Raw genomic sequence first — 21,171 nt, 5'->3', positions numbered from 1 at the left:
ATGTACCCCAGAGTCCTACCAACATCTATCAAGGCGATAGAGTCCTTGAAGGTTTTTTCTTAATCTTCTAGACGTCAGTGTTCACCCCATGGAAACCAAGGCATCGGCCCTCAAGTGCGAGACAACCCAAGGTCCTACCAAGCATTCCACATGGCTGTAGACACGTCATGTCTCGATTCACTTGTATATATTTTTTAGGGCATGATTTTCGTAAAAAATTTTTATTAATCCTAGCACCTAGCCCATACCTAAGAGAAGAGGTAGCTACCACTAGGGATAACTAATATACTTCGAGAGCATAAGAACGTAGCATACTCCATTGGTATATATCCTACACCGTCTTCAAATAGAAATACCTTCTACTAAGTCCTCTAAGAATCTAGAAATCACTCACCAAATTTTAACAACTAATTTAAACCTAAACCAGCCAACTGTGTGTGAACATGTAAACAATATATCCAAAAGTTAAAAGCACATAAAGAACAAAAGATTATGATTTGAATACACCTGTTGTAGTGCTCGTTGATGTTCTGCGTTTGCATTGATGCATTGCTGATGTTGTGCAGATTGCTTCTCTTTGCTCTTTGTAGGCATTGCATGTCTCCCCCCTTCCTAATTTGTGTGCACGGTAGGTGGACTATTGGGGCGTGTTTGTATGCTCTTGTTTAGCTGAGATCTCTGCAAATTGTTTATTAACAAACAAGAAAAGAAAAGAAAGGAATAAAATTTGTTATTGGTGCCAATCACCGCGAATATAGCCGCCGAGGGGAAAAACCCAGTGGGAGAAAAGTGCCCTGGCTTGTTGATCTTATTGTGGAGTCGCTGAGCTTACCCTTGCATTGGTGGTGGATCCGTGTCCACTTCTGCTGGGAAGATGGTATCAATCACTTCAGGATGCAGGGACAATCCTGTACAAAAACCGACCTCTGGAGAAGGTGGTAGAGGAAGGAGTGCTTCCTCGCTAAAATATGGCATTGGTTCTATGGGAAGGTTAAGTAGACAATTTTGATTTTGGAACTGCTCAATGTAGTAACACTTTTATAATTAAAAAAAATTCCATTATGCATCTTTCTATGCATAGAAATTAAATTTAATAAGAATAACACTTTTATAATAAAAAAAATTTCCATTATGCATCTTTCTATGCATAGAAATTAAATTTAATAAGAATAACACTTTTATAATAAAAAAATTCCTTTATGCATCTTTGTATGCATAGAAATTAATTTTAATAATTAATATTAGTGATATTCATGCATATTCATAAGTGAATATGTACATCGAGTAATTAGAATATTTCTTTTAGATGCAAAAATGGTGGGAATTACTCTTTTGGAATAACATAAAAACAAACTTTCTTTTCCGTAAAATTTTGGAAATTTTTGCCATAACATCCTTTGTATGGCAGACCATTTCTCATTTTTATCATTCTTTATTTGACTTAAATTAACCCAATTTAGATATATAGAGCTCTAAATCTACACATTTTTTTACATTCAAGAGAGTAAACAATAAGAAGAGTTTAATTAATCCCTTAGTTAAACTTTCTAGGATTAAGAAAGGCTGGAATGTAAAGAAGAGAAGGGGGTGGCCTTTTCCTCAAGGCATAGCATTTGAATTTAATTCAATCAACTGTAAAACATAAAAATCAAGAAAACCATAGATTTAAAATTTGTAAATAAGTAAGAAAATTAGCTTTCCAGTAAGCTCTTCCTTGGCTTGAGGGATTGAGGGTTCTACTCTTGTTTGAAGCAAGAGTGGCCGCCAATTCACTTTGGAGAGGATTAGGCCAAAAACAATTGAATTATTAAGAAATTCAATGTAGATGGCTCAGGGCAAGAGTAGAGTAATAGTGCATAAACACCATTAAGCTTTTACAAAGGGGGAGGCTTCTATTTATAGGAAAAAGTGAGCCTCTAACCAAGCAAACTGATTCTAGAATTTTCCAGATCAGTTTGGTCAATTTTTGACAATTTTTGGGTCAGCTCAGCTTACTTTTTGGATCTAGTTTTGAAACAGGAGAGAGGAGAGATGAAAATATCTCATTTTATTGATTAAAAATTGGGGTAAAGGATGAAAAAAAGGCACCTACTTCATGAGGGGAGATCCCCACTCTCTGAAGAGGTGTCAAAATTAAGTTTTTTAATTGTTTTCTTTGGTCCTTAGTCCACTCTTCATCTTATGTGAGCATTTACTCATTTTTGGGGGGTTTTTCTTTTATACTTCAATTTATCTCCTCCCTACATTTGGATTAATCTTATTGGTCCATAAGAACCTTAATCCAAAATTTTTAAAAAATCTGGACCCTTAGGCTAAGGTCTTTTGTGCACATTATAATTTATTTCTAATGCACCTTAGGAATTTCTTTTTAAACTTCTCTTTCGGGGAAATTTATTTTAATAAGAAGGGATATTTTTCCATCCAAAGATATCTAAAAACTGAATTACCTCTCTTTGGAACATTTTCTCTCTCTAGGCCAAAACAAGTGGAAACAAGATCTTTTATTATTCTGAAAAGGGGATTGATTACAGGGGAAGAAACTAGACATCTTGAGGGGCTAGGGGAGGAATCTTACACAACAAGGACAAAAGTGATGTTTCATGCAAAATCATAGATCCTTACATAGATAAACATAGATTTTTTCTAAAAGAAATCTACAAAATCCATAAATTACTACAAAACAAAAACATTCAAAATTGTTCAAACAAATCTTCTGAAAGGGTAACTCGCTCTAATACCATGTTGATAGATACAATAAAGAGCAAGTGTGACAGAGAGGTACATGAGACATCTCTCCTAAAGTAGTGTATATTATTGATAGTGCATAGGTATACATAGGTGAGATCTAGGTCAAGCTAGGGTGAGCTATATATAGTCCAACATACCTCACCCCTATTAGAGACTTTCCTTCTTATGCTAACCATCCACCATTACCACGGACTTGCCTAATGCTCCTCTCACTATATTTGACTAACCACTCCATGTAGATCTAGACAATTCTCCAAATCTATGTTCAATTCATAGCTCACTTCTATTAGGGACTTTCCTAATGCCCTTCTCAATAGTTTTGGCTAGCCATTAAATGTAGATTTGAACAATTGTCCAAATCTACCTACAATCCACACCTCACCCCTATTGGGGACTTGCATAATTCTCCTTTTACTATACCTCACCCATTAGAGAGTTTCTTAATACTAACCCTAACCACAAATTTGCCTAATTCTCCTCGCATTATATATGACCAACCACTCAATGTGGATGTGGACAATTGTCCAAATCTGTATACAATTCATAGCTCACTTCTGTTAGGGACTTGCTTTAGTATCCTCTTAAGAGTTTTAGACAACCATTAAATGTAGATTTGGACAATTACCTAAAATCCATATCTCACCCCTATTGGGGACTTGCCTAGGCTACTATCGCTATATTTGGCCAATCATTCAATATAGATTTGGACAATCCAAATCTATCTATAATTCATTAGATTGGGGACTCGTGTATGCTTCTCTCACTAGACGTCACATCCCTATTCGTGGATTGCCTAATACTAACCCTTATTGGGTATTTTCTTAATGCTTCTCTCACTATTTTCAATTCATAGCTCAGCCCAATTGGGGACTTGCATAATGCTCATCTCATTAGATGTGGCCAACCATTCAATATAGATTTGAACAATTATCTAAATCTATCTAAAATTCATAGCTCAACCCTATTGGGGACTTCCATAATGCTCCTCTCACTACACATCACCCCTATTGAAGACTTGTAACCCTTTTGAGGATTTTCCTAATGTCCATATCACTAGATTTGGCCCAACCATCATTCAATATAGATTTGAACAATTCTCAAAATTTAACTATAATTCATATCTCACTTCTATTGGGGAATTCCAAAATGCTCCTCACTAGACTTCACCCCTATTGGAGACTTTCCTCAGGTTAACCCTCATTGGGGATTTATCTACAATTCATAGCTCACTCCTATGGGGACTTCCAAAATTCTACTCACACTAGACCTTACCCCTATTGGGAGACTTTACTAATGCTAACCCTTATTGGGGACTTGTCTAATGCTCCTCTCGCTGAATTTGGCCAACCATTCAATATAGCTTTAGATAAAAATTATCCAAATATATAAACAATTTATATCTCACTCCTGTTGGGGACTCACCTAATTCTCCTCTCACTAGATTTGACTAACCATTCAATATAAATTTAGACAATACGCGCTATGGGAGAAAATGTTTCATTAAAGTCAAAACCCTCTACCTATGCAAATTGGGGATTTACCAATGATGATTTGTATTTTTCAACTAAGCCATCAGCCTTATACTTAGATTTCCAAACCCATTTGGTACCAATTACCTTTCTATTTGGTGGTGGATCAATTAGCTCCCAGGTGTTGTTCTTTATGATGTCATACTAAGACTGCATTGCGGCTTTCCACTTTGGATTTGTTAATGCTTCATCCAAGGTGGCTGGCTCCTTCATTGTTCCCATATTGACAATGAGATCAAATGCTCTTCTCTGCTCTTCTATTCTCCTTGTTCTACGTGGTCCATCTAATTCTCAATTTATATCACTCCTATTAGGGACTTGCCTAATGCTCTTCTCAATAGATTTCTCCAACCATTCAATATAGAATTGGACAATCTTTCAAATCTATTTACAATTCATAGCTCACTCCTCTTGGCTTGCCTAATTCTCATTTCACTAGACCTAATCCCCCACCATTAGAGAATTTCCTAATGCTAACTTGGACCACAAACTTACCTAATGATCCTTTGACTTTATTTGACCAACCACTCAATATAGATTTGGATAATTTTTCAAATCTATATACAATTCATAGCTCACTCTTATAAGGACTTTCCTAATTCTCTTCTAAACAATTTTGGCTAACCATTAAATGCAGATTTGGAAAATTATCCAAATCTACCTACAATCTAGAACTCACCCCTATTGGGGACTTGCCTAATGCTCATATCACTATATTTGGTTAATCATTCAATAAAATTTGGACAATCCAAATCTATCTATAATTCATAGCTTGCTCCTATTGGAAACTTGTGTAGTAATGCTTCTCCCAGTAGACCTTAGTCCCTATTGGGGGCTTGCCTTCTAATAATAACCCTTATTGTAATGCTTCTCTCATTATTTTCAAGTCATATCTTAACCCAATTGGGGACTTACCTAATGCTCATCTCACTAGATGTGGCCAACCATTCATATAATTCATAGCTTGCTCCTATTGGAAACTTGTGTAGTAATGCTTCTCCCAGTAGACCTTAAGTCCCTATTGGGGGCTTGCCTTCTAATAATAACCCTTATTGTAATGCTTCTCTCATTATTTTCAAGTCATATCTTAACCCAATTGGGGACTTACCTAATGCTCATCTCACTAGATGTGGCCAACCATTCATATAGATTTGTACAAGTGTCTAAATCTATCTACAATTCATAGCTCACTCTCCTATTGGGGACTTCCATAATACTCATCACTCCTATTTTGGAGACTAAAAAGATTTGGGGGAGGAGAGAGAGCTTGAGCTCTTGCAACACACACATACACACACTCACACACTCACACAATAACTGATAACACACACACAAGGATGGAAGGTTGAGCTCTTGCAAGCACACACACACACACACACACACACACACACACACACACAATAACAAATAACACACACACAAGGATGGAAGGGTGAAATCTTCTTCTTCTTCTTGGTCTCAAAAGAAGGCTGCAAAAGATAAGTGAAAATTAAGAATATGTACTAGAGTACTATCTACACCAAAAATTCCATAATGTGACCTGCTAAATAGGAGCTTGAAAGATTAGTATGCCATAACTGAGTTGGACTAGGTAGGTGTGGTCCAACTATAAAATCACTAGGGCAAAGATCCATTGTGTTAGCTACCAAATACGCCAGCAGTGGTGTAAATGTGGAATGGTCACCCAGGTGCATCATAAGTGTTAGCTCATGTTGATCTTGACATCTCAGCACTCCCCCTTAAGCTCAACTCTATCTCCAAGACTCGAATCATAGTGTGGAATTTGCGAAGCTCCTCTCCTCCCCAAGGCCTTGTTGAAAATGTCAGCTACTATCTACTCCTCTGTGCTAATGTACATGAGAGCAACATGTCCTACCCCAAGGTCTTCTCTCTTTGATGAAGTGATAATGGACCTTTATGTGTTTGGTCTGCACATGAAACATTGGAATCATAGATGATAATCTACCTGTCCACATGTAGGACAAATCTCCAAGTAGCTTACATGAAGATTATAATGGATCTATTGTGTTTGTTGTGCACATGAAACACTGGATAGATGATAACCTACCTATCCACATGCAAGCCAAATCTCCAAGTAGCTTACATAGCCAAGATACCTCACATGCTACTACCATGGTAGCACCCCTATACTCTACCTCAGTAAGGCAACTATCTCCTATTTTTTATTGCTCCATGTAACATCACCAATCCATAAAGTTGCTAGTAAATCTTATGTCCAAGATGCTACCCGCCTAATCTGCATCAGTGTATCCATACACTACAACTATTTACTAGCCTCATAGAAAAGGCCATAATCCATTGTGAACATCATGTAGCATAGTGTGTGCACCTCACGCTATCCAAATGCAGCTTTCAACAAGAAACTTGCATAAGCTGACTCTCCAACCCAACTGTGTAGTTCATGTCTAGCCTGGTAATCTCATGTAGATCAAGCTACCCAATATCTTCTTATACATGGTTGAATTCTCCAAAATCTTACCTATGTTTGCACTTAACTTGCCATTCTGATCCAATGGTATATAAATGGGCTTATTGCCAGCAACCATACCATATTTGGACAACATATCCAATGCATACTATCGTTGTGTGACAGCCATATGTCCTTAGGCATTCTAATGAACTTAATACCAAGACAGTATCTCAACTCATCCAAATCCTTCATGTTTAAATTCTTCTTGAGAAGACCCTTTGAATTCTCATATTTCTCTTCATTTCCACCCCCGACAATCAAATCATCCACATAGATGATGATGACCACAATCCCCTTATCACTCTTTCACACATAGAGTAAATGATCAACATATAACATATGAAAGACAATAGTGATAAGCTATTACGTAATCTTATCAAGCCATGCTCTCGGTGCTTCAAGCTATAAAAGGCTTTATGTATCATGACACATAATCTAGGTGAGTTAAATCCTCATATCCAAGTGGCTATTCCAAATATATTCTTTCTTGCAATTCACCATATAAGAACACATTATTTACATCCATATGATGTAAAAGCTAGCCTTTTTATGTAACCATTACAATAAAGGTCTACCATCTTTAGCCTTGTGCAAGTGATCCCCTCTCCACAAAAGGGAGGTTATGGTAAACGGGCAGCATCATCCATGCATTTACACAAGAGAGAGTGGGTGAACTCACGAGTACTGTGAGGCAAGTTTGTATGCCTAGAAAGAGAACAAAACATCATAAAAAAGCCAGAACTCAACAAAGTAGTGACATAAACATGTGTCATGTTCTCATGAGTACCTCACAAGCCAGGCTTACACCCCTCAAATGACCTTTGTCTAATTTTAAGGTCTAGAAATGCTGCCACAAACTAGGAATACAACTCAGTTTGGGCCATCTCAAGAAAGCAAACGTTGTGCTCAATGAACACACCTCTTGCGACTCTCTTGTGCAAAGCTCTCTTGGAACTTGGTGAGGCACGATATTTCTCCTCCAAAAACTTTCTAGGCTGCAGTGGTTTCATCAACCATCTAGGTGCACAATCACTACTCACCCACAATGCTCTAAAATCGTTATGTGGCATGCAATCTTTGTCTTCTATTACTAAAGCCAACTCCTAGTGTGTGTGGTGCTATGGAAATAATGCAAGATGTGGCACTCACCTTACCCCCGATTTGGGAGAAACTTATAGCCGCCACAATAGTCCTTCGAGCAGCCAAATCATCTGCACTAATCCTCATCGCATAGGATTGATGCACACTTGTAAGCACTACTATGCCAACTCTTCTCTCTCTTCGACCTCCAATAGAAGATAGTTCCCTACACTCTGCCATGTTAGGATGCTCGATCAAAGCATTGGGCACAGATAACTATAAGATGAAGGTGTGAAATCCTTGGAATAATCTTCAAAGATCACATTGGTATGACGAGGGAGGACTTTAATAGCTCTTTCCTATCCACACTTTGGGCACTTGTGGAGGAGGGGTGGATTCTTGTGGAGGAGAAGGGGAGAGAAGTGGGTCTTGTGGAGAGGAGGGGGCAATGGTTCATGTGAAGAAGGGATGGGCTGATATATGGAATAGGAAGGGAGGGTTCATGTGGACTATCTAAAAAGGGAATAGGGGAAGATGAGGGGAAGGGTTAGGCTTGTAGCTACATTTTTTGCACGTTGGCGTGCTTTCCACTCCCTCTTTCGCTCATGAGCTTTCCTTTTCCTCTACTCCTCACACAAGAGCTTGTTGGGTTAGGGGGAATCTAGTCCTATCACGCTTTCATCTCCTGTGACTTTGAGAACCCTTTCTCAAGGAAGCTAATAGAGAGAATATATGAGGGCTCAAACTAAGTTGTGAGTTGATGAGATGATCCTAGAGATGTGTAATTATATAGGAAAAATAACTTATCTACTTAAGATTCCATTTCGGTACAAGATTGCATTTTATCTAAATAGGATTGCTTAAGATAAATAGATAAAAACAAGGTACATAAAGATTCTTGTAAAATAGGATAATCTATTATTATATTAACACAATAGTTATTTAATTATTTAATAAATCTATATTTATATTTATAAAATATTCTTTTATCTTACTCAATAATATATATATATACCTTTGTAATAATGCAAATACATATTTAAAAGGTAATAAGTGAATTTTTAAAATTTAATATTTTATATTAATTTAAAAATCAAATTTAAATTATAATTTATTAAAAATAAGAAATAACTTTTTTAATTTATATTAAATTTTTAATTAAAAATTAAATATTTTACTTTTTAAAATTTTTATTGATTTTTTTCATGCATGAAATAAAATCAATCGCCATGGAAGAGGGAGGTGATGATGTGGCATCATGCATGCCATGTGGCAACTTGAGTACCATGTGGCACCATGTGAGGTGACATGGTAATTCCACATGGGATGCATGGGTTGACATGTAGATGGATGATATGTACATGTGTATCACATGGCCTTACTTGATGTGGCATGTCTTGTCAACGTATGTGAGGTGGCATGCAAAGGTGACAATATGATTTGGCATTAATGATGAGATGGAAAGTCAATTGGGTTAACCAAGTTGACATGGACGGTGGAGGTGGCAAGGTGAGATGGCTTAGTGTTTATGTGGATCCTCTCCAAGCTAATGTGAACACAAGTTGGCATGTACATGTAAGATTTGGGCTCACACATGGCATCATCTCTAGGCTTGGTAGATAACCAACCCTAGATTTCCAAAGCTAACTAGTCTTGGTTTAAGACTTAAAAGAGGACAATGGACCCAAAATTGAGATTTTTACTTATGATGATGATTGAAAATTGAGCTTCCTTTACTCAAATTGAGCCGAATTTTTTTCCATGGATTCATGGTAACAATTACTTCAATCCATATAATTTTTATGTATAGATGTTTTATTTTCTTCTTTTATAATTAATCTAAAACAAGTTACAAGGCTTCTTACAATCAAAACAAATTTTACAAATGAGATCTACAAAAATCCAACTGTTAGAACCATAAATTTTACCTTAGATCCATATTATATTGATCTGTCCCTATGCTTTGGTCACTAGATTCATACAAAATTAGCCTTGTAATTGGCAGATATGGTGGAAGCATAAAATAGTATTTTTATAATGTTTGTTAGGCATTTAAACTTAAAAAATACATAAACACCTAAAAAAATACTCGATAAATCAAGGTAAGCTCTATGTTATGTCAATTAATGATGTACAAAGTTTCATGATCATATGAGTTAAGGTGTAAATGTTATGGCCAATACAAATGCATATAGTCCACCTATCCAAACTCGGGATATGACATATGCCATATTTTGTACCCACGAAAATGGCCCCTTAGAAAGATTGCGAGTTATGGCACACTTACCTTGCCAGCTCACCTATTTAATGTGTTCACATTATGAACCGCTTGTACATAGTACTCTAGTACTTATGTTCGATTTTCACTTATCTTTTCTAGCCTTCTTTTGAGAGTAAGAAGAGGTAGAAGATTTCAACCTTCCATCTTTGTGTTTGTGTTATCCATTGTTGTGTGAGTGTACGCATGCTTGCAAGAGCTCAAGCTCTCTTTCCTCCCCCAATCTTTACAACCACAAATGCTAGGCTATTTCTTGATTTAATTCAATGAAATCTAAGCCTCATTGGTTTCAAAATCATGGAAATCATCAAAGAAACCAATGTTTTTCCCTTATAAGTATGAAAATAGAATGCCCTAGGTAATGCTTTAAAACAAAATTTAAAAAACATCAAAACTAACACATCCAAAGCACCAAAACCATAGGTTTTTCAAAGTTTGATCTCCTGATCAACAGCAAGTAATATTTGGTGATCCGAATAGCATGAAATGGATGGAAGAATGAAGCTAAGCCCTAGGCTAGTCCCCATCGGTGGTACCAAATATGTTCAAGTGAAAAGCTTGCCTAAGGTTTTATTGAATCACGTGCCATTTGGTCTCCCCTTTGAGATGCACAAATGCAACTTCCCAATGTGGGTGTGTGCTAGCCCATCCATCGCATCCTCACTTCGTTGTCACACCAAAATGCTGCATGGCTATGTGGGTGAAGGAAGATATCTCTTTTGCCTAGATGGATGCAAGAAGGAGATAGCCTTTGTGGTATCACAAAATGTGAATAGAGAAGAAGCTAATGAGAGGGAGAAGCCTACAATCAAACCTATTAAAGCAAGAAACCATCTAGCATTCAAGAATCATAAGTATTCTATTCCAATAGAATGAACATGTAATGCTTAATATCAAAATTTAGTTATATACAAATGACCACCTTTCACAATAGACCAAACTAAACATAAAAATAGTCCATTGTGTCTAGTTTTAGTTTTAAGAAACTATATACATCAATTTGATCACTTCACTCAAGGGTGAAGGCCTCTTTATAAAGTCAATCATTGTCTTACAAGAATGGAGCTTCCGTTACATGCAGGTAAGATAGAAAAACGCCTTATAATAGGTCAAGTGGGTGAAAACATGTTAGCCTGCGAAGTGGTTAACACTACAATATAGAAATATTAAAAATCAAAGTAAACATGTGCATGTTTTAATTATAATTCAAGAAGTTTCTAAATGTATTCTTACTTCTTTTTTGTCAAAGTTATGAACATGGTCAAATTATTTGGATGGACAGAGTCATGCCTTTCCAAAAGATATTACAAGTACTTTATGAAATTTGTTGCCCTTGTTAAAAATATAGATATTTGTTTACTTTTTTAGAAAAAGGTAGTGCAAAACCCCACCATCACTACACGCAGGTGTAAGCGTGCATGTACACACACACACACACACACACACACACACACATATCACTTTACCTCTCATAATAGTTTATGGAAATGGGAGTCTAACACAATCTTGCACACAACTCAACATATATAAAGTTTATACTAATCACAATATCAAATCAAGGATAAGCACTAAGAATGAAAAGGATATGAAAAACATTGTTGATACCAATAGCCACGCAGAATGTAGTTATGTACACAAACATACCTATCTTTCTAGAAAGATAGAATGTAACTTGTGCACATCTTATGCATAAATTTATCTAGGATAAAAAAAAAGAGTGGGTTGAATAGAAGCCTTTCAAATCAAGCAATGATTACATCCTTTGGTTAGAGTAATAAAACGTTAGTGGTGAGGTAATCATTTGATAAGTTTATGCTTATTAAGAATTGCTTCTACTCATACTAGACCATTTTGCATATTTCTTTAATGTTCCCATAACCCACTATGCAGTTGAAGTGGGATACTTTAAGTTTTGTAAAGCCAAAGGATGTGACTTGAATCATATCAAAAATTTAAGAAGAAAAGGAATCTTATGCTCAAAGCAAAGGTGGCTACATTTTGTCTCCTTTAGGCATTGTCAAACACATAATTAAAACTTTATCGTTGCAATAATGAGTACATTTATTTTCTAGGAAACATAGTTATAATATAAGTGCATTGATATCAATATCAAACTCCATGAGCAAAGTATACCTACTTGTAAATGAACTTTTGCAATGTACTTATTGTTCATGATAATTATTTGTAGCTAAGTCAAATATTGAGTTATGATCATGGCAATTTGATCATATCATCATCATCACATTGTATCTCTCTCTCTCTCTCTCTCTCTCTCTCACTCACACACACACACACACACACACAACCAACACCGCCATACATTTGCATGTGTGTGTGGTGCACACACACATAAACATGGTTGTCCAACTCTTGAAAGAGCTATTGATCCATGAATATTTGCGTAATGTTAGTAAGATTCTAAAAATATGATCTTTTTTGCCACTTAAGGGTTTATTCCTATTGGTAAAGTTTATAGCTTGTGTTTGCTAATCATAAAATTGTTTAAGTTCTAAAATTATGATCTTTTTTGCCACTTAAGGGTTTATTCCTATTGGTAAAGTTTATAGCTTGTGTTTGCTAATCATAAAATTGTTTAAGTTATAAAAGATAACTTAAACATAATAGTTATTAAAAATGATATTTTTCTTGAATAGAATGAGGAGAGTTTATGATCTACACAATTAGATATGCATTCTGTAAAAGAGCTTACGATGACCTACAAAATGATCTACAAAATGTTTTCTAAATAAGGCAAATACGAATTTCATCTTATCTATCACCTTAACTCCAAATTGCCACTTGATACTCTATTATGTAATCCATGATTTTCAACTTGATTTATCCAATAATGAGTGTTAATGTATTTAGATATACTAGTAAATGTTACCGGTTTCTTTTCGATAAGGTACACATTCTACATATCTAACGGATTTGATGAGGGTGCACATACTTTATGGGCATTCAATCAAGTTTATTCGTGCACTATCTAAAAGAAAGGGGTTCTCTCTATGACATATAGCTTAAAAGGATGCATTTTGTATGTAGAAAACATATAGTGGCATTTATGTCAATCCACTAAAGGATACAATTCTTAGAGATTGAGTGGAGTAGCCATTAGCCAAACCAGACTATAGCCTTGAATTTAACCCAAAACTTTTAGCCTTCTCTCTTTCATCAATTATATCTACATAATCAGGTGTTTGGGCTCAAACTCATGCTTCCTCTTGTCCAAGGGCACACACATTCTTGTAACCAAAGTAACCCTTAAATGTGACCACAAAGTACCCCATACCATAGAGTATTGCCGAAAAAATGCTTGAGGTCAAAATGTAAACTTTTATAAAAAATAGTTACCCATAACATTGCTCTATAAATACTTTTTTTTCAACCAATCAAAATAAGGATACCTTCTTAATCTATTCGGTTTTCATTCCCATAATGTGTACTACATGCCAAATTTATAACTAAAATATATAATAAACGAATCCTTGAAGAAGGGCTCCTCTAAACTAAGTCCTTTACTATAAATCCTCTCAGCAAATCCATCTCAAGTAATAAGTCTTGTTAGGCGGTTGTCCATAATTCTAGCCCATAAAAATACACTAAGTTTCCGTATTTTTTTATAAAAAAAATTGGTGGTGTTCCATCTTGGGATGGCAAAGGCACACGTGCACACATGCACGTGCACACACTTGGACGGGCAGGTGCGGTGAAAGAGCCCCAACATTTTAATCAAGGAGCCAATAAATGTGACGCCAAACTACCCGAGTATTCCCAAAAGGGGAAAAGGGCAAAAGTACGATGCTAGTGTAGCGAGGTTTTGCCAACTTGGCAACGCACTCACAAATTATGGCGGCTCCCCATGCGCACGGGGGGGATGATGGGCATCATCATCATGCGCCATGCGTCATGTCGCAATGCGTACATGCCAAAATGATGGGGGCACAATGGGAGAGAGCCACATCACGCTCAAAAGCGTGCCACGTGCACCCAAAACAACTGGCAAGCATGTGGTCATCGGGACGGCTGATGTGGACATCAGATTTGCCCAAAGGGGCGAGCAGTACAAAGGTGGTACAGTCACCGTCTGTCGCTGTCACTGTTGCTCTCCACTCACATTCTCTCACTGCTACTCACTACTGATGTTACACGAGGCTGTTGTGGGGCGCCTACTTGGCCAGTGTTGGCTGTAGCAAAGCAATCTGCTAAGAATTGATACTCTCTTGGGTCCATCTTTGCTTTGCCCCCCACTACCTCTCTCTCTCTCTCTCTCTCTCTCCTCTCTCTCTCCCAACCCCCCCACACACGCACACACCTCCATCCGGACACCAAAAAGTGAGGGCCTGCCATGACCTGCAGCTGGTGAACTTATTTAGCCTTCCCTTGTACGCTTGCCCTTCTCTTCCCTTGAGCCTCCAATCCACCCTCTCTCCCTCCCTCTCTCTCTCTCTCTCTCTCTCTTCCGCACCTGCTTGCTCTTCCCTTTGATCTGTTGCTCTAGATCTGCTTTCCCTCGCACGCCTCTTCTTAATGCTTCGCTTTGCTCTTTGATCCCTTCCTTCTCCTAGCCACCTCTCCCTATAGCTCTAAGAAACTATTGATTATAGCTTAGAACCCTCATTAAAAGCAAGATTAGTCCCTTAAGACTCTCTTTTTCTCTAATGTCTTACTTCAAACCCTTCAAGAAAATGCAGCCATTATGACCCATTATGAAATCAAAGCAGCTATTTCCCTGAACACCCTTGCTCTGACTCCATCATTAACCTTTCAGCTTCGTCCTAAACACATGGAGAAAAGGAATCTTTAAACCGTTCTTTAATGAGGCTCTGTTTTCTTGTAGCTAAAACCTTTTGAGCATCTAGTTGGGTGGAAAGGTGTTTCGCTTCAGGTGGATTAAGGTGCTTCTCACTTAGAAAAGGTGAGGAAATGGGGGCTGATCACAAGGAGGCTGAACAAGCAATGGTGGGCAATTACACAGTGATGGAGCTCGATCGCCAAGAGCAAGATGGGCTTGCTGACAAGTCAGTTAAAGGACAGCTAAAGAAGTTTCTCTGGGATGGAGGATCAGTTTATGATGCATGGTTCAGCTGTGCTTCAAATCAGGTACAAAAAGCTCTCTCTCTCTCTCTCTCTCTCTCACTCTCACACACACACACACACACACACACACAGTGTAGTCTAAATATACCCAAGGTTGAGCCCTTGGTAAAGAGGTAAGGTAATGACCAAAACCTTTTGCTGAACACTTGAAACATGCTATAGGTGCACCTTTTTAGTTAGGTTAGAGTACCCAGTTCAAACCTTGTATGGTAGTATGTAGATTGAGACATCTAACCAAACATCTCTTCTCGGAATGCCATGACTGTTTGTAAGGGGTGTCTCCAAGATCTCTTACAAACCTCCTCACTAACACAACCTTGCAAGGACATGGCCATGCAACATTGCCATCACAGGGTGGTTGGTGAGCTGGGATTTTCTCAAGGAAAATGGCATCAAAGTAAGGTCTTTAGCAAGAAGATTGTCAGAAGTTGAATATAGCTTGAATGAAAGACATGATCATGCAAAATTGCCATGACAAGGGGGTTAGTTAAATGGCATTTTGTCAGGGAAAAAGGCATCAAAGTAGGGTTGTAGTAAGAACTTTTTCAAAAGTTGTACATGGATGGCAAGGAGCCTGCTAAGGGATAAATAAAGATAAATAACTCTACCATCAATCAACCATTACTGAGCCATCTTTTTTTTCCGGGGAAAAAGATCCTTCTATTAGTTACCAAGAGAACAGCCAAAATGGCCAAGTACAAATCCGTCCCCAAAGGGGAAACATTACTGAGACATCTTGCCCGTATGTCAGCCATATCCACCACCCACTGCATTCGAGTGTGTAATGTCAAGATTCCAAATACCTAGCATCTTTGTCCACAAATGAATCCCATGGAGGGTAGATGCTAGGGCAGCTGTGTTTTAAGGAAGCACCAGATCAGGAGTTATTATGGGTAGGGTAGGGGTTCACTTGTATTTGCATGTCCTCCTTGAGCCAATGCCCATCGTTGCAAGGCCCCTCTACTCTGAGCATCTGTCACATCAGGAGTTCTAGCCCGGAATAGTACATGACAGTGGTTTGGCTAGTCCCATGGCCCTCAAAATGGGCTTGGTCTTTGTATGGTGTTGCATTGAAAAAAGATGGGATAAACTGATGCCTTCCATGTTTTGCAGGTGGCACAGGTTCTCTTGACATTGCCTTACTCTTTCTCTCAGCTTGGAATGGTATCAGGAGTGATCTTCCAGATATTTTATGGACTTCTTGGGAGCTGGACAGCCTATTTGATAAGCTGCTTGTATGTTGAGTACAGATCTCGAAAAGAGAAAGAAAATGTGAATTTCAAAAATCATGTTATTCAGGTAACAGCATGAGAATGACTGTCCAGTTTTGCAACCTCTAAGAGAGAAAGAACGAGAGAGAGAGAGAGAGAGAGAGAGAGAGATCGCTTATCAAAGACTTTGGCAGTGGTTTGAGGTGCTGGATGGACTTTTGGGGCCATACTGGAAAGCTGCAGGGCTTGCCTTCAACTGCATATTCCTTTTGTTTGGGTCTGTGATTCAACTCATTGCATGTGGAAGGTATGTCAGCCCCTTCAAAGCTATGTGATTCTTTCTCGAGCCATCTTCTAGCAAGATACTTCTTGTCTTCACAGTCCATCCTCTCTAAACGGTTTTCCCTTTTTGTCTCAGCAACATATACTACATCAATGACCACTTAGATAAACGCACATGGACATACATCTTTGGAGCCTGCTGTTCTTTGACAGTGTTCATACCTTCATTTCACAATTATCGCATATGGTCTTTCCTGGGCCTTGCTATGACAACATACACAGCCTGGTATCTGACAATAGCTGCAGCCCTGCATGGACAGGTATTTAAGACATTGGTGACAGTTTTCAAGCTCTAGACTCTTGTTTATATGTCATGTACATGTGTGCATGTGTACTGCTGCAAATGCATGTGCACATATGGAGAGGATGCTGTGTGTGTGTGTTGGGTGTGTGCGAGTAGATGCATGTGCACATATGGAGGGAGAGATCCTGATAACATTTTGGTTTGGCACCAGGTTCCACATGTGCAGCATTCGGCTCCTTCCAAGCTGGTTCTGTACTTCACTGGTGCTACAAATATCCTTTACACATTTGGTGGGCACGCTGTAACAGTGTACGCTGTTTTCTTGTGGCTCTAAATTACCTAATATATCACATTTTGTCCAAGGTTTCTGTAATGTTGGGAGCCATAATAAAATTTGAATGGGATATGCAGGGAGATAATGCATGCAATGTGGAAACCGAGAAAGTTCAAGAGTGTGTACCTGATGGCAACACTTTATGTGTTCACATTGACACTGCCCTCTGCTATCACAATGTATTGGGCGTTTGGAGACGAGCTTCTGGATCATGGGAATGCATTTGCCTTGCTTCCAAAATCGGGTGCCCGTGATTTTGCAGTCACTCTCATGTTAATACATCAGGTGCTCAACCAACTGTTGTGAATGCATCCTCCTGGCTCACTATTATTTGCATCTTTTTGAAGTTTGGTACATTGGTTTAGGGCCACTTCACAAAGCCCTTCCCCCCACCCAAACTATTTGCCCATGACAAGTGTACCCACATAAGAAGAGGGAAGCCTCAAAGAGCCAGGAGACCTCTAGGTGGGTCAGGACTGGGTGGTTGCTTGTGAAGCCACCCTAGGTGATAGGTGATGCATACTGATGACTGGTCTATGTCTTCGCTTGCAGTTCATCACTTTTGGTTTTGCTTGCACTCCATTATACTTTGTTTGGGAGAAAGTGACTGGATTCCACACTTCTACAAGCATACTGCTTCGGGCCGTGATTCGAATACCTGTCGTACTTCCAATCTGGTTCTTGGCGATCGTTTTCCCCTTTTTTGGACCCATCAACTCGGCTGTCGGTGCTTTATTAGTAACGTTCACAGTGTATGTCATACCAGCTATGGCACATATGCTGACATATAGAACAACCTTTGCACGAGAGGTTAGTCCATCTGCATTTCTACTACCATAGGGGCACCTAGCTGTATAATCATGTGTAAATGTGCATTTACATACGCCTACATTCATACATACATGTATGAATATGTATATGTAAATGTAGGCTTATATGATGCATGCAGTATGTGTATCTGCACGTATGCATAGTATATGTAATGTGTACATGGATACATGTATATGTATAAATGTATGTATGAGTCTACATGTATGACATGCATATTCCATAGGATAACTGTATACATTTTCCTACATTCATCCATACATGTATATGCATATGTAGATGTAACCCTGTAAGATGTGTTCATATGATGCATGCAATACATGTATGCATGTATCTATGACATACACATGTGAACATGTGCATGCTATGTATATTGTATGTATACATGTAAGCATATGTATGCATATATGTATGTGTGATTCTATAAGCACAACTACAGGATGTGCTTATATATTTGGTGCAGTGCATGTCATGCCTGCGTGTATCTGTGTATAAATGCATGTGTGCATGTTGAATATATAACGTATGCTTGTTATATATGTTGTGTGTGAATGCATGCATGCATGCATATGTATATATGTATGTGTGCGTGTATGCATAGGTATACGTATGGGATATGCGATGCATGTCATACACGTATATAGATGCATGTGTGTATGTATGTAGCAGAGAGGAGGTACACTGTTGAAGCCTTGTTGACATTTGATTGGCGTTGCAGAATGCTGTAGAGAAACCGCCTTTTTTCCTTCCGAGCTGGACAGCTATGTATCTGGTGAATACATTTGTGGTGGTGTGGACTCTAGTGGTGGGACTCGGGTTCGGGGGGTGGGCCAGCATCACAAATTTTGTTCATCAGATCAATCAATTTGGGCTGTTTGCAAAATGCTATCAGTGCCCACCAAAGAACCCACCCAAACCACCCACACATTAAAAACAAAACCAGAGAGAGAGAGAGAGAAAGGGGAAAAAAAAAACATTTTTAAAACACATTATAAATGAATGTACACACCTCCAAACAGTTTGAATGGCTGGAGGAACAGTTTTGTCAAAGGGCCTCCTCAAAGGTGCATTACTTCAGCTACCCTCAAACATTAACTGTTGCATATATATTAGAATATATATATATTGGATTGCCTCTTTGCATAGGAATATATGTGATCAATAAGAGAAGTGTTACTCATGAGCTTCACCGTTACCACTCCGTGACAAAGCCTTAGTGCATCAGAAGAGATTCTATATTTTTAATATAATGCATAAAGTGATCCCAACGGGCCCTTCTCAGGGTCTCAACGCACCTAATATGTCGGACGTTGGTCGCACGGTCTGCATGTTTTCTTTTTTTTTTTTCCGAGTTTTTATGTGATATTTTATAATTGGCCAGCGTCGATATATGTTATGTGAGACTCTTCGACTCCGATCTTTTTTATCCCATCAAGACTTTTTCGTCTCCCACGCACGTGCCACCTTGCACCCCATTCATTCCCCTCTCCGCTCATGTGTAGCACCAAGTTCAACTTGTGAAGCCAGGAGGGACAAGACAAATGAGAGTAAAGAGAAAAGGCACCTATGCCCGAAGACATGGTGACGCAATTCTTTCCGCCAAGATGTGTGCATGCACGACGCCGTTCATGTATGTGTATGTGCATGCGTGCGTTGTGTATGAGAGAGAGAGAGGGGGAGGGCATGGTCTTACAATAAAAATCTTTATGGTTAAGGAGGGAGGGAAAGAAAGAGAGGGAGAGAGTTCGAATCCTCTCTGAACTAGACAGGGGACTCAAAGAGTTAGTCTCTTAGACAGGGGACTAGAGTTAGTCTCTTAGACAACACGCATCGAAGCCTGAAATTGCATGAATGTGTAGCATGAGATATGGTCAATTTGAGTCGATTTTAGTAATCTTTTTCACCATACACCACACCTTTGCAAGTATACTTAATCAATTAATGCAAAAACCTCATATCGTGGCTGTTCAAGTTAGAAGCTTACCTAGTCTTGTTGTGAAACATGGAGTTTTTCTTGAAATGCAACTTTCTAGTTGTAGGTATGCTAGCCCATCGTCTGAATCTTCACTCCGTTTGTCACACCAGAGAGCTCCATAGTTGTGGTTGTGGAGAAAGAGCTTTAGTGCCGTACTGTAGGAGGGGCGGTCGAGACCATGTTAACCAAAGCGGTTTACAGTGGGCAACACATATTCACACTAACTTGCTATTATCAATAGTGGACGTGGCATATATTCACACTAAATTAATATACCAAGGCTATCGCCCCCAACTAATGAAAACCCAAGGTTAAACCTTAGGAGATCTCAATATCACAACTTAGAATATTATATGCTCCCATGCCCCCACTTTTTCAACCAATTGCTTTGTTGGCGATATTGGAGGCAAGTCCCAAATTTCATTTTTCTCAAGAGCTTCCATATGTTCATCCATACCACCTTGCAAGGGATTTTCTAAATAAGCATTCTCACTATACAAAGGTTCTTCACATTAGATATTAGAGATTAAAAAATTTGTTTCTTCAATTTGGTGAAGTATATATCCTCCGATAAGTTTACCTTTGTTGGGTTCTTTTTCTCCCGTGTAGACCTTCTACGTTCACCCATGTTATGATTTGCAACTTCTTCTCCTTTCCTATTTAGAGAGTAAATTTGCTCATCTCCTATTTGGAGGGTAAATTTCCTTGGAACAGAGAGAAAGAAAAGCAAATGAAGTCAAACAAGAAAAGAAAATGGGATGTTATGAGAAATATAAAGACCTAACACAAAAATTCAAGTTTACCCTTTAAATAGGAGGAAAATTGGTTTAGTTAAAAAAAACAAAAAAAATCAAGTTTACCCTTCAAATAGGAGGATTTTGGTTTGGTAAAAAAAATATTTAAAGAATTTGAAAAAAACTTACAAAAAGCATAAAGAAATGTGTGGGTGAAAGGAAATTCAAAATTTTGAATTCTAGATGCCAATATTTGAAATGACTTACCTATAAAAGC

General features: G+C 38.2%; 1 protein-coding gene across 1 annotated transcript; it reads left to right on the top strand.

Annotated features, from left to right (window-relative positions):
• The first annotated feature begins 14,458 nt into the window (after positions 1-14,458).
• Positions 14,459-19,326, top strand: LOC147635321 (auxin transporter-like protein 4). The gene is made up of 8 exons (XM_086802565.1): positions 14,459-15,229; positions 16,340-16,525; positions 16,632-16,744; positions 16,856-17,039; positions 17,235-17,332; positions 17,435-17,642; positions 17,910-18,167; positions 18,904-19,326. The coding sequence occupies exons 1-8, from the start codon at positions 15,053-15,055 to the stop codon at positions 19,114-19,116; spliced, it is 1,437 nt and encodes a 478-aa protein (XP_086658691.1). The 5' UTR covers positions 14,459-15,052; the 3' UTR covers positions 19,117-19,326.
• Positions 19,327-21,171: the final 1,845 nt, after the last annotated feature.

The sequence above is a fragment of the Cibotium barometz genome, chromosome 9 (assembly GCF_041138505.1).
Source record: "Cibotium barometz isolate CiBa-2024 chromosome 9, ASM4113850v1, whole genome shotgun sequence".
Taxonomy (NCBI): Eukaryota; Viridiplantae; Streptophyta; class Polypodiopsida; order Cyatheales; family Cibotiaceae; genus Cibotium; species Cibotium barometz.
This window is presented reverse-complemented; position numbering and strand designations above follow the sequence as displayed.

Coding starts and splice junctions, on each gene's coding strand:
- LOC147635321 (XM_086802565.1), top strand. CDS start 15,053: ATGGGGGCTGATCACAAGGAGGCTGAACAAGCAATGGTGGGCAATTAC. Junction 17,040..17,234: donor CTGCAGCCCTGCATGGACAG/GTATTTAAGACA, acceptor GTTTGGCACCAG/GTTCCACATGTGCAGCATTC. Junction 18,168..18,903: donor GAACAACCTTTGCACGAGAG/GTTAGTCCATCT, acceptor TTGGCGTTGCAG/AATGCTGTAGAGAAACCGCC.